This window comes from Solea senegalensis, linkage group LG16, assembly GCF_019176455.1.
Source record: "Solea senegalensis isolate Sse05_10M linkage group LG16, IFAPA_SoseM_1, whole genome shotgun sequence".
Taxonomy (NCBI): Eukaryota; Metazoa; Chordata; class Actinopteri; order Pleuronectiformes; family Soleidae; genus Solea; species Solea senegalensis.
In genome coordinates, this window is record NC_058036.1 from 21,519,211 (window position 1) to 21,533,203 (window position 13,993).

At 41.6% G+C, this 13,993-nt stretch overlaps 1 protein-coding gene across 7 annotated transcripts in view; it reads right to left on the reverse strand.

Annotated features, from left to right (window-relative positions):
• kiaa1109 (KIAA1109 ortholog) overlaps positions 1-13,993 on the reverse strand; it is a 71,356-nt gene that overhangs the window by 14,413 nt on the left and 42,950 nt on the right. For 2 of the 7 annotated variants that reach the window (XM_044047949.1, XM_044047948.1), the window contains 19 exons: positions 13,005-13,190; positions 12,724-12,892; positions 12,150-12,361; positions 11,098-11,181; positions 9,462-9,660; positions 8,999-9,058; positions 8,655-8,881; positions 7,714-7,890; positions 7,000-7,130; positions 6,360-6,483; positions 6,082-6,194; positions 5,383-5,473; positions 4,995-5,054; positions 2,599-2,867; positions 2,202-2,417; positions 1,755-1,935; positions 1,468-1,657; positions 980-1,141; positions 299-438 (listed from right to left, as the gene is read on the reverse strand). In XM_044047949.1, the coding sequence (XP_043903884.1) occupies positions 299-438; positions 980-1,141; positions 1,468-1,657; positions 1,755-1,935; positions 2,202-2,417; positions 2,599-2,867; positions 4,995-5,054; positions 5,383-5,473; positions 6,082-6,194; positions 6,360-6,483; positions 7,000-7,130; positions 7,714-7,890; positions 8,655-8,881; positions 8,999-9,058; positions 9,462-9,660; positions 11,098-11,181; positions 12,150-12,361; positions 12,724-12,892; positions 13,005-13,190 (2,991 nt within the window). The remainder of the gene's footprint in view (positions 1-298; positions 439-979; positions 1,142-1,467; positions 1,658-1,754; positions 1,936-2,201; positions 2,418-2,598; positions 2,868-4,994; positions 5,055-5,382; positions 5,474-6,081; positions 6,195-6,359; positions 6,484-6,999; positions 7,131-7,713; positions 7,891-8,654; positions 8,882-8,998; positions 9,059-9,461; positions 9,661-11,097; positions 11,182-12,149; positions 12,362-12,723; positions 12,893-13,004; positions 13,191-13,993) is intronic. The other 5 variants (XM_044047951.1, XM_044047950.1, XM_044047954.1 and 2 more) reach the window with 3 other exon arrangements.

A 13,993-nucleotide genomic window follows, 5' to 3' on the forward strand; every position in this document is an offset into this window, starting at 1 on the left:
CAAAAACAGTTTGCTTGGTTTCTCTTATTGTGACAATTAACAGATCCACTACAGTGGCTTTAGCTTTCCAGAAAGGATGTGAACATATGTCAATTAGTGCTGAAAAATCAGAAAACAATTACCAACGATTTATTGATGATTAATGGTTGCAGTCCTACACACGCTCATGACTCTTTCCACTCTTACACTATAACATTCACTCTGCTTTTTCCTCCTGCTCCTGCTTCTACTTTACATAATAGGCTCCATAACCAAAGTATAAAGTACACTTCCAATAGAGCAGTTAAGTTGTTGATACCTGGACTCTGACATAGACAACCACGTCCACAGGGAAGGAGGAGTAGGCTGATGTAGAAGAGGAAACCAGGGAGGTGGTGGATTCCTCCAGCTGCTCCACTGCATCAAACTGACCCATGTCCTCTTCCTGGGAGGCTACAGCTGATTGGGGAACACAAGTACATGGGTAAAGACTACGTATGAGCTTAATAATTATAATTAGTTTGTTAGTTTTAGTATTAATTAGTTATATTAGTATTATTATTAGTATTAGATATAGAAACAAGGCAAATGTGAAATGCAATATGATCCAAAAATCTTACATTTCGGGTAAAATGTGGGCTGTTTATTTTATATTTCTTTATATTGATTTCATTACCAATTCCTGGATTATACTTCTATCCAAATTCCATCACACATTACAGTAAAAATCTTTGATTCCCCATTATTTTCTTGCAGAACAATTTTCTGTGCTTCATTAAATGTATTCTTCACTTATTAAACAAACACCAGCTTCGCAAAAGCACACGACAGACACACTCACAAACGTGTTCAGCCCCATCTCCCTCTCTTCATCTCAGATATAAGCTCCAGACAGCCAGTCACAAATCCTGTTAGATCTGATTCAAACAGCATGCTGCCTGCTTATTGGCTGAGTGACGCTGATGAGATCTGACAATATTTAGTTCTTTAACAAACACACCTGCATAGCTCCTCTCCACAGGAGTGATAGGAATGGTCTCCAGTGCTTTTTCCAGGAAGTCCAGCAGACAGGGGCTGATGACCATTTCCTCAGGCAGAGTCTGTAGTGCCACCCAGGCATACAGCTTGGCTGTCTTTACCCCTCCGCTGCCCTTACCTTTGGCTGCAGAGACACATGAGAGTCAAAGTCACATGGCTGCAACACTTGTGGAAGTTCACTTCAGGAAATTAAATGGATGAATACATGAATAGTAGTTTCTGTCAGTTTTAGTCTGTGTTCTCCCCCCTCTATGGTGCACATCAATATGCATGAACCTATTTGATCAAAGGTGCCCTCTGGATTCATGCCTTTAAGGATGAAATCACATGCATTTGATTCGGTGGGAGCATGTGTGGATGAAAATCATCAGAGCTTCATGGCTCTGTAAGTTTGGGTGATTGCGGAAAGGTGCTCGAGCATGCAATTAAAAATGAGGGAATGCTCAGTACCTGATGGAATAGGTGGGGGTGGGGGAGGTAGGAGCGAGTTAGTCTTGCTTTGGACAGCATTGGGAGGATTGGGAGGGCCACTATCTTTCATACCATACAGCTTCGACTCTTTGGAGAGCGTGCGGGGGAGCGACGATCCACGCGAGGCATTGGGAGACTCTGTCTTCAGGGTCTTGGAGTTGTAGTGCAACTAGAATGAGGAAAACAATTCAAACACAAACAAATAAACAAACAGTACAAGTAGATAAAATAACGTAGACAGTTTGGAAGCTGAGGCAGAGGCTGACCTTAACATCTACTCCTGGAATGTAGAAGACTGTGGTTTCCATGTCATTAGATTTGGTCTGCAGGGAGAAGGGACATTTCTTCCCAGCTAAGAGATGAGTGGTGGAGGTGTAGGTGGGCTGCAGCTTCTTCTTCTTGGGGGGAGATTCCTGATCGAGACTCTTGAGGCTGCGCTCACAGCTCCTGCAAAGCCCACAGGGAGAAGAAGAGTCTTTTTTTATATGAGGTCAGGTGTGTTGTGAATGCCTTATTCTGTTTTGTTTACCTGTTGTTTCAGGGATAAAACGGTCTGTTAAATTCTTCCAGTGAATTTCATGATATGACAGTTTAAATTTTTAGTTAAGATCTAGAGTCTGCAATTAGATTTTAAAACACACACCCACACACCTTCAGACTAAATGCTGTGGTTTTGAGTCACATGAAGAAGAATCACATGAATGACACTGTACCTCCTTAAAGAAACGTCCTCATGCTCAGGTTGCTGAGTAGTGGGGTGAAGGACACACTTCCCACTGTCGATCTCCACGCGGATGTCCAACTCAAAGTCGATGTTTCTTTCAGTACCGGGGCCACTGAAGCTGCGGCTGGCAGGTGTGCTTGGCCAGCGCTCACTGAACAGCTGACTCACAGCAGAGAAGCCTGAGGGCTTTTTGTGAGACATTTGGCTGCAAACAAACGTTAGAAGAATATTTTTGTGGTTTTCTGTACAGCCAAAGACTTTATTTACAGTTGAAAGCACAAGTCATAAAAACATAACAGAAGGCAAAAGTCTCATAGTGCTTTCTTCCATCAAACGTTATCACAGGAATGCTTGAGTGGACAGAAACAAACAATGAGATGACTCACAAAGGCCTTCTGTAGCTCAGTGGTCTCTCGCGTTCAAAGTCATCCTCCTTCTCCGAGTCTTCAGAGGAAGACGAGGATAAGTCATCGCGCCTCATGTCATCGTGCTGGAAGGGAAGTGCGGGTGAGAAGACAGCAGGGGTGCAAGGGGCACTGAAATCGGAGTGTTGGCCCTCAACAACGGATGGAGAATGAGGATGAAATTGATGATGAGGATGAGATGGGTCGTCAGTGTAGGCTGACAACAGGTCCGCCTGTGTCTCCTCAGGAAACTTCAGAGAAGTGCAGAATGTCAGACTCACACAAAGAGACAGTTCATGTTTTTATGAAGCTTGTCCTATTCAAGAGAAATCAGCCAACTCATTTTGCTGATGTGGCTGATGACTCCTGAATAGGAAAGCAATCAAAGGCTCATAACTCTGAAGAAGGAAGTGTTCTGTTAATTGGACTATGTTGGTAACAAATGACGCTTTTCTGCATTTGTTGCCATGTAGTACAGTTACAAAACACAACCATTATGAACCAGTATGACAAACAAGAAGATGGCAAAGACACGGCAAACCCCACAGATGTAAAGGGAAAACACTTTCAAGAGGATAACCATGAAGAAATGCCCAAGGTAGTCAGCAAGGAGACAGCTCATCTCTCCTCAGAGACAGTAGGTTGTCAGAAGTAAGAACAGATACCCAAGAAAGTCACTGACAGAGTCCAGCTGCAGTAGCTGGAAACTGATAAACGTGTAAAGGGTGAAAATGTGTGACACAGGCAAACAGCACCTGAGACTAGAACTGACTCGTGACCAGTCTGAGATCCAGCTTCACAGGACGAGGATTAATTGGGTTATTCTGTGTGTTCTTACATTTAGAACAACAACAGATATATTCTCAATCTAATCACAAATGTGTTACGAAGTCAGTGACCAAAGGAAGTGAGTGGACGTTTAAGGTCAAAATGATCACAGAGAGAAGCAAACTCAGTCATGCAGCCATTACCAGGCAGAGAATCAGTCTGGGATTGTAAATGTTGAAGAATGACTGAAAAATGTGAAAAGGTTGTGATTGTTTATACCTGGCAATTGGACAAGGGTTGTTATGGCAATTACTTTTTATTTTTACTATGATACAGTAGCTAATGGTATGATTTCATTTAATCAATTTTAAAATTGAACATATTTTCCACATGTGTTTGAGTTTTAGGCGTGTCTTAAATACATTATTATGATTATTCATAGGAACAATATTTGTTTATGAATGATTTCTGTGGCCCTGTGTAAATTGTACTAGTTTGAGGAAGAATGTATCAGTATGTAAAGAAGTGATGTTGTATTTGATCATTGAACGTCCACATACAACAACAGGATTGCTGCTGCACAGTAGACTGTAGTGAACTGTGAGGCTTGTGGTCTCTGTGCAGTGCACTTACTTTCACACCTGTATATGTGGGTATACACTTTATTACCTTCAGACATTAGCTGTTTCTCCTGATTAGTCTTTTTCCTACATGTCTCTTTGCTACAAGCAAAAGGAAAGATAAACAAACTGATTGCTGGCTTTAGATTCAAATTGAACACGTCTGAGAATGGTTCTAATCAATGAGAATACTTCCCAAATGATGTTGCAACATCTTTATCTACAATATGTGCGACAAATATGTTTCAATGTGATTTTCAAAGAGGAGATAAGAAATGTAGGTGTGGGGAAAGGAACTGGTTTATAAAAATGATTGTATTTCAAAGTGACATAATACATTTAAAGCTTAATCAATGGATTTACAATCGCAGCAATAACAGTCATAGTATGAGCCTCATGTTTTCGGTAATGTACGATATGAGCGAAGACTGCGGTTTAGAGGTGGTCCATGCTGAGCTGTTAGAAATCATTCCATGTATTAAAGTTAGAGAAAAGCCGATTTGGATTTCTTGCAGTTTCAAAACAGGATGAGTACTTTCCACTCCGCAGTTCATTAAGCAGCCTCACAAATATCAACAAGCAAGCATATTTCTGAAAGTACGCTTGTGTTTATGTTATCCAAATATTCCAGGGATAAGCTGCTAGCTCAAACGTCTTTTTTAATCAGAAACATAGAAATAAAGAGTGTGAAACTTTATTTGTAATTTTAACAGCAGTTGAAAATAAGTGTAGGTGATCTTTGTGCACTGGGAACAAATCCTGATGTAACTAGGGACACCGAGTTCAGGATAACAGTATGTTATTATGCTAATTAGCACACAGTCTATATAGCGGAGGCTGGTACTTCATCATCCTGTTTGATTTGCATAACAAAATCCTATCAGCGCAGCCAAGGCAATCACAGAGGAGAAAAGGGAAACAGACGTATTATTTGTTGGTGTTGGTTAGGTGTTTTAATTTGTAGAATTAGAGGTTTTTTTAACCGTATACCTTGAATATCTCTCCTGGACTGAGAGGTGCATGTGCAGAGTCCAGGGCCTGATTATTTAGCTTCAATTGAATAAAAGGATTTGTTAAAAATTAGCTCATCCAAAAAAAAAAGGATAGACAAAAATCCTCAAAGCACAATGTCGGCCTCTCCCTTTGAACTGCTTCTTAAGTCGACTGTAAAACTGATGATCAAATGATAACATACATGTGGAAGACACAATACAATGATGCAGCATGGCCTTCAATTACAGCGACAAACTGAGATGATGGGAGATGATAATACTCAAACTATCAACGTATAATTGCAGCAAATTAATCACAATATCAGAAAGCGTGTATTTAAATCTGTAAATAATGACATGTGCAAATGTTAGACACGTACGCTTACCGTGTCCTGGATGTTGAAGGTGACCCGGGGGCCAGGAGAAGAAGCAACCACACGGACATCTGGTAAATCATCCACATCCCCCAATCTGGAACTACAGAGACATGGAAATGACGTGCACACATATTTATGGCATTTTAAGGAAGTCACACAGAATGTACAGTAAACTGTGGCCACTGTGGCCAAAAGAGGTTTCATACAGTACATACACAGATTTATCTCTACCTCTATATACTCACATAAATTAAATACACACACTTTTGCCAACGCTCAACAGATGAGAAATAAAGTATGCCACGTTTTATAAAAACTGCAGCGCTAGGAGAAACACTGAGCTGGATCCTCTCCACATGCAGCAAGAGTTTTCAGCCATCCAGCTCTGAAGGACATCAAATCATCATTCTTCCAAGGTCTTAAAATATCCCCCTTTGGTACCAGCAATACCACATTTGATCTTGTTATTTGTAATATTTATTTCCACTTGTTTATTGTTTGTTTTATTTTACAGTTATTGTATGAATATCTGCATAATTCTATGCATACAATGAAACCAGCACTTCCTCTTATTCTAATTCATTACTTGACAGAGGGTTAATGGGAAATGTGTTGCAGTGGTCTGACACAGAGGTCACTCGCTCATGGTTGTTTACAGTAAATGCTCGATCAAGTTCCCTTGATGGTGTGTTTGATTACATTTGTTACCTTTGTCTGTCCATCCTTTTAAGAGGTGGCCTGCCTGTGGGTGCCGAGATGCTTTTAGAGCGGTTATAGCTTGGTTTGTAGCCAAGACCCCACTTATCCTTTAGAGAGGCCGCCTAGAGATGAATATACACACACACACACACACACACAGGCCCCATTAAAAAATATCTACACACACAGGTGCCACATTTTGTCATTATTTGTGAATATGACAGTGCTCAAACTACTGTGGCAAATATTGTCCTTCATTAAGTGGAGATGGAAAACGGAGCATTTACCCTCATGCTGGAGCGACGCAGTTTCTTTCTCACGTCTCTTCTGATGTCGTTGACGGCGACTGACTCCAGCTGCTGATAGCGCTGGATCTCCTGGTTGATGGTGCCTTCACTGGCCCCCAACTTCCTGCAGTCATGAAAAGAACTTTGGCTCAATACACAGTACTTTACAGCTGTTCAGACCTGCTGTTAACATTTGTCCTGAGAGATCCAAACACATGCAGATAACAGTCTGTTTTTAATTCATGCTTAGATCTCATCATAAAAACCACATTCGGAGGTGGTTTGAGGACACATGTGGACACAATACTGAAACCAATCTGTCCTTAGGACACATTATAGACCATCACCTTAGCCGACCACCACCTCCGACCTCTAGTTTCACAGAAGTTTTTACTCATTAGCACTCATTCAATCATATGCATCATAATCAACACTGAATTTTAAAAAGTGCTGCTTAAAATCTTATTTCATGTTACAGCAGTGTAATTAGAGCTTTGATTCTCACAGTCAGTCATACTAAACGGGCAATTCACATGCAATCTGATCACAGAGGACAGATGTGAATACCAGGTCTGAACAGGAACAGCCAACATGTCCTGACAAAATACAGGTGAGTGTGAGTGTACAAAATAAATCTTACTTGAGGTCATCGATGACCTTGGCCTGCTCGTTCAGCTCTCTGATGTCCACCACCCTCTTGGTGAATTTCCTCCCTCTGGCATCAATCACCTGGTTCCCCATCAAGACTTGCCTTCTGGGGTCAATGGTCTCCTGTTGTGTCAGAGCAATGATACAGACCAAAACACATTTATCGGATGGGGAATCGAGACAAACCTGCCGATCAAACCCCTGAACCATTTCATTTTGAAGATTTTCACCAGGCAGCTGCTATAAGTGAAACATCATTCCCAAACCTGTGATTTAAGATTAGTGTTATTGTTATGATTTTTGTATTTGGAGTTCAATCACACACCACAGCAGATAAAAACATGAAACGCCACCACCACCACCACCACCACCATTTCACTCAAAATGAAATAGGAAAAAAAAAACAAATTAAAAAAACTATTACCACAGGAATTGTGTAAAACAAATTGATTTGTTTTCACCCATTACTGAAGCTTAATAAGGAGAGCAGTGAAAAGGAAAGCTAAGCAACACCATTACCTATTATATTACCATGTTCTATACTTTTATATACATACAGTATTTATATATCTGTTTTATAAAGCGTTGCTTAGCATTTCAGAATCCACAGCCTTGATGTGTTAATGGCAGGTGACTGAGATTGAATGCGACCTGCAGTGATTTTGTGAGCCCAGAGGAAAGTTTCACGCTGCGTGTGGCTACATACACAGGCCCAGGAGACCGGTCTTTGGGCTCTGGCACTGCCCGCTCGCGGGCCAGGCGAGGGGCAGTTTGAGCAGTCGGGTGGGACAGACACACTCTGAGGCCTGGGGCTGAGGCCCAGGATGTGGTTTACCAGGCGCTTCTTTAAGGTCAGCCGAGGGCTGAACTGGCACTCTGGACTCTGTAAACAATGGCAGTGACACATAGATGGAAACGACTTTACCCTGCGAAGCTTTGAGGTAAGCCAGGTTGGGTTTTCTTCAGATGTGTTGATGAAACATTGAAAAAATGTTTGCTTTCTTGCTGGGAATTAGTCGACAAAAACAATGTCTATTCAGTAAATGTTTAGTGTAGTTCAAGAATACAAATGTGAAAACTGATTCTGTCCAGAGGTTACAAATCTGCCTACAAGGACCTCTGCAGCTCATTATTCAACATTTTATCCGAGAAAAAGAACCAATACAATGCAGTCAGACTTCATTTTCTCATCGTATTCCACTGCTCCTGAGTGCAACAGTGCAGCAGCTGTTACACCACAACAGATCAGCCGTATAGGTCAAAAAGTAAGAGAGAAAGTAAATTGCAGAAAATATTGAAAATATAACATACAGTTGTATGTAACTGCTTTTTCAGTCAGAGTTACAGCCCATTCTCTCAGCTGTCGTCGTTCACAGTAATACAATGCATAAATAGTTGATTATTTAACTGTTTTTTAAAAAAATAAATAAAATAAAGAAAAATAGGCCTGGTCGATTGACATTTTTGTGCAAACTGCACATGTAAATCATTCGTTAAACCGTTATCTTTATATAAGACGGAGAAGAAAAGAATTTCTAAAATGAAAATTTCTCTTGGCATTACTTTCAGAGTGATTTTTAAATGACCAAAGGTTAGGTTAACTCAAACTAAAACAAATGCAAAATAAATCAGCTTTGATTAACTGACCATGTGGATGGTGGGCGACATGGTGTCGGCCTCGTCTTCGTCTGAAAGGTCCTCCATGTTGACAGAGTTGAGGTCGGCGATATCGTCTACGTCCTCCTCGCCCGTCAGTGACGTCAGGGTGTTGCCAAGAGCGTTGAGGCGTTTGCCGATGTTGGGATCCATGTGGACGTCAATGCCACACATTTTCCAAAGCACATTGAGAGTCCAGGTGCCGGCACTACTGCTCTCTGTTTTGAGGAAAGAGCGAACAGCAGAGGAGGTGGATGAAGGTGATTGTGCTTATTGTGCCACTTGAGGGGATGATCCATATTTCATGTAGTGTGGCATAGTTGAAAGGAACTTGCCTGCGGAGGCTTGCCCTGTAGTCCTGGAGCACACTTCATATGTACCATCAGGGACTACACCTGTGTACACACCACAAACACAAACCAGACACTCAAGATTTCTGAAAAGCTGCATCAATGGAAAACACATGAGTGCAGTTTCTACCGACTGAAGCCAGGTTATCAATCACACAATAACAAGCCCATCTAGAAGAAGAGAAAGATTTCCCTGTCTGATCCATTCAAACCACTGTCAAAGTAGTTCACACAATGCAGATTAAGCCTATCAGTATAGCAGTGTTTTGCTCTCATGTCTCATGTGAAGACTTCTTGTACCCACCCCTGCACTGCCCCATTAACACACAGCAGCATACAAATAAGAGGCAAAATAATCACATCAAAATGTATAAATCACCACCAGTTATGCACTGCAGCTCTAACCCTCTATGTGACACATTTCAAATGTAATATAATTCCCACTCACATGCGTTCATGACCAAATCCCCTCGGATTTCAGGCTTCCAGTCGTCCCAGGTCGTCTCGAAGCCCTCAGCGAAGCGGATGCAGAAGTTCTTGAAGTGACCTTTGCTCACCAGCGACTCAGAGGAGCAGGCTGTGATCAGCGTGCTCTCAATGGTCAGGACCAGAGCTGAGCCGGTGTCAAAGTCTATGCTGTGATTGGCCTGGTGGAGGAGCAGTGAGAGGGATTACACAGGCCTGAGGCGCATACAATAACAAAGAACCCACTTCCATGTGTTTAGAAAAGGCAGATATCAAGAGGAGTTGGTAACATTTCAATCTGCGTTACTGTATCACCACCTTATCAAACAAAACACATTTTTGGGTTAATCAACGTCGTCATTACATGCTTTCTGCAAGACATGCAACCGACTACTAATCAGACTGGACTGTAAACGAATGAACAGGTGAAATGTTACCAACCTTTTAAGTTTGTTAGATTGTGTTTTTGTGCAGCACTCAAAGTGATTTGTCCATATCACCTGAATGTCTTAATAAATACAAGGGACTGGTCCTAAAACAGCAGTCTGATCATGATGTCAGGACAGGAAGTGACTTCACAGCAGTCACAGTCAGACCACACTTTTACTGGAATTCCAGATCATTCTCAAATCCCCTGTCTTTGTTTTCTTCATCTATACATAAGGGACAGCTCGCATGCAGTGTCCAAAAATGCATGAAAACCACATAGATGAAGCCACAGGCGCTGGGTTAAGGTTGCCCTTCTCTCACGTCTGCAGCCTCACAAAATTAAGCCGGGATCAGATTACACGATATTTTTGTCTTTTATGACGGTAACCATGTCAGATTATCAATCGCAGTGGCACAGATTCTTGCCGTGTCTATGACCCCGACCAATCATCATTCACGACACTGTGCAAGTTTATCGAGGAGGCGGGACAAGGAGTTGTCAATCATGGCTACCAAAGCTACACCTTCGGGAGCGACGCTGGAAATGTATCAGTCACGACCAGATTGCTTGAAAATTGGCCTGACGTTGTGTAATCTGATCCTGGCGTTAATGAAGACATTAAACAAAGACCACAAATAATCAAAACAAAGACAATGGATTACAAGTGCCGCTTTTCTCTCAGCCCCACCCCGAGTGGACAAAGACCAGTTTGTCTTACTTTTTTGGCCGGAGAATCAAAAGATGCATTGCATGATATTTTCATCTTGTTGTGACACAGATGCTCCCAGAAAAGCAGGCACGTTGCAAGTGTGTTGTGCATGTGTGAGTTTGATCCACGTCTCAATCAAAAATAATATATCTGTGAGCGCAAGAGACGCTGCATGTGAACAGCCCCCCCCCCCAACATATTACAGATTTGTACGACAGTCCTTGAAACATTAGCCTGCAAAAATAATCAACACTCTGTACACCATTTTAGTATCTACACATCCCAAACACCTCAGATAACAGCTCAAGCTTTATGTTGTTAAGCCAGCTTGTGGAGGAAAAGTGATTATTACAAAGAAGCATGACCTGCTATTTTAGACAGAAGAGCATATGTATTGCAGTGTATTCACTGCATGGATCACAAGTAAGTCATTGCACCACAACAAGCCAATCACAACAAATGAAAGAAACTGCAGGTTACTTTTCTTGCATTTTTATGGCGGCCTACTGATGTGCTGGCCCCAGCTTCAGAGTTGGTGCCCTCCGTAGCTGGTGCTTGTCCTCTCTATGGAAATAAGTGTGACATAACAGCTGGTATATTTCGTCTCTATGGACAAACTGCAAGTATAACAGTTCATTAATATACAGTGTTTCCCCCAAGCGTGTAGGTTTTTGTGTTTTTTTTACATTACTGCTCTGGAATCAGTGCCAAAACATGGCAAAGGCTACAGCAGTGGAGAGTGAGTGGAGGAATTTGTCATGAAACAAAGATGCCGTTTGTTTTCCTTGCAACAAAAGGTTAAATTGTTGCAAACAGAGGGAGCAACAAAGTGTTGTGTAGCAGAATAGTGTGTTTGGAGGCCAGCCTTTGGTAGGGAAAACACTGATATTACAGCTCATAACAGAAGACTTGTCTTTTCTTTTTTTGGGACAAAGAACAGGAAGACAGTTTTGCTTCTCAAGGCCACTGATGAAAGCAAAATGAACATCAAAGTACCAGTGGAGATGAAAAGAGCATTATTTAAGACTCTGACTTTTGGCTTCATATGGAATGAGATTAGAACCAAGTGAACAAAAAAAAGATTTATGAGACTTACAAAGATCTTGCTTTAAAAGGGATGACAACCACGACCTTTACATGTTTAAAGAATTAGGGATGGGCTGAAATGATACCTTTTATTGTATCAGTTCAAGACTGCCCAAAATCACTGGATCAGATATCCCATATGATCCCTAAACCACAAATACGACATAAATGCTAGGTACAGGCAACATGCTGCAGAGATAGAGGTTAGCCATCACTGTCATGCGAGGACTGATACACAGTTGGAGCATCATGTTTTAGAAATAGCAGGCTTTAAATAGGTGGTCAATGCATATATGTCTTATTCATGGATAACTTGTTTAAAAAAGGTAAAAGACTGTGTCGGACTGATGTCAGTATCAATGGAAATTCAAGGTTTTGATATTGGTTTCACTACTGAACACTGAACAATGGTAAAACACCAGTCAGAGGTCAGTGTAGCTGTGTACCTGTGATGTGCTGGTGATTGGCAGGCAGATGCCCAGGTCGTCGACAGTCAGTTGCAGGAAAAGTGTGCTGAAGGCCTGAGCTGAGGTCTGCTGGATGCCCGGTAGTTTGTCCACCACCTCTTTAGTAGCCACGTGGATGTCCTTGTTGAGGGCCAAGCGCTGCTCGTTCCAGTTATCATACGCTGCCTTGTAATTTAGCCAAAAGAGAACAGCTGCAGGAACACACACAGAAAAGAGTTCAAACAAACATTACTAACATGCATTATTCTTGAACAACCAAATATTTGACAAATTATGGTCGGTGCCATAACATCAGTTGTTCCACAGCCACAAAAGCTTGGTACTGCTTCAGATGCAGCCTGCAAATGTCATTGCATATTCTTGTGCACTGAAAATAAAGGCATTGTATTCAATGAAATGATATTCTAATTCAGTTAATGTTTTAGAATATGATCCAGTAAGTGAGCACCAACGGTATTATAGTCTTCACTATAAGCATGCAGTATACCTTATGTACGTAAGCTCCATCTTAACTTTTGATATACGGTATAATGTCAACAGAAACAAACTCAACCTCTGTCAAAAGCCACCGGTTGGGCAAAAACAATTGGTCTGTTGAGCGTGATGAGGACAGCCTCTTTGTCTGAGGAGCCACTGATCTCCTCCTGCAGAGCATTCCGGAGACCAATCCGAGTTCGGAAGTATGCCACCTGGTGGAAGTCTGAGCCAGCTTCTTCGTACACCTGTGAAGTGAAATGAGCACAGTCAGCGATCTGTGACAACCAAGTGAAAGAGAAAGAAATTTGGATCTGCCTGAATTAGCCCTCATTTGAGCAGTGTGAGGCTAAACTGTACCTGGTGTTTGACGATCTGTCCGAGGGCCAGGTGGAGGTCAACTTGACATTTGCCAAACAGTTTGAGGTAACTGCTGCTGCCGGGCTGCGCCTTGCACTGGATCCTGTTGGAGAGCTCCAGTTCTATCAGGCCCGTCTCAAAGCGCACAGCTCGCATAGAGGGAGTCGTTGCTGTCATCTGGATTCCCTGTGAATAAGAATTCAGAAACTAAATGAATGTCTGACATTTAGAAAACAAGTTACAGACACAAAGCACTTCAAAGTGCCACTGAAAATACAGTAAAAAAATGGTGTTAAAGACATTGCTCTTTAAAATTGCATTGAAAAAACTAATGAGAATAAGTAAAGATTAGATTGAGGAGAGCTCAGGTATTCAGGAAGATTTCTTGTTCATGCAGATTTTCAGTGTTCTTAGAAAGTAGACTCCATCTTTTTTTATTTTTAAAATGATGTTAGCCAGGATTGTGTCAGAATGTCCCAGTGAGTCTTGAGCAGCATCTTATGGTCAACTGTGTAAATGCAGCACTGGGATCCAGTCTTACCAACCCTGACCAGTTTGAAACATCATTTCTGAAATACACGTGCAGTGGTCAAAGTTCAGACTGACAAACGTCAAGAAAATAGTGTTTGTAAAAGAATTTTAAGTTTGATTTGGGCCTGCAGTGATTTATTAGTGAGGTGTCCTGTAGACACTAGACTTTTTAACAACTGCAATCTTCTGAACTCTAGGAAAAAAAGACAGACTGGATGAAGCGCATTTGATTAATTGGAGTTAAAAATAACTTTACAGCAGCCTGACAGTGTCAGAGCAGCAGTTGCTGGACTAAGGTCTTGAACAATTAGTGTCCACACTGCATAGTCTAGAGGGTGTGCCAAGTCAACTACAGCAGTCTCATGTGGAGGCACATGTGACACATTCCTTGTCTCATAATTTTATCTGTGAAAAAACGATGGTGTGAGGGATTACAGCTGAGGTGAGAGTGATGAGGC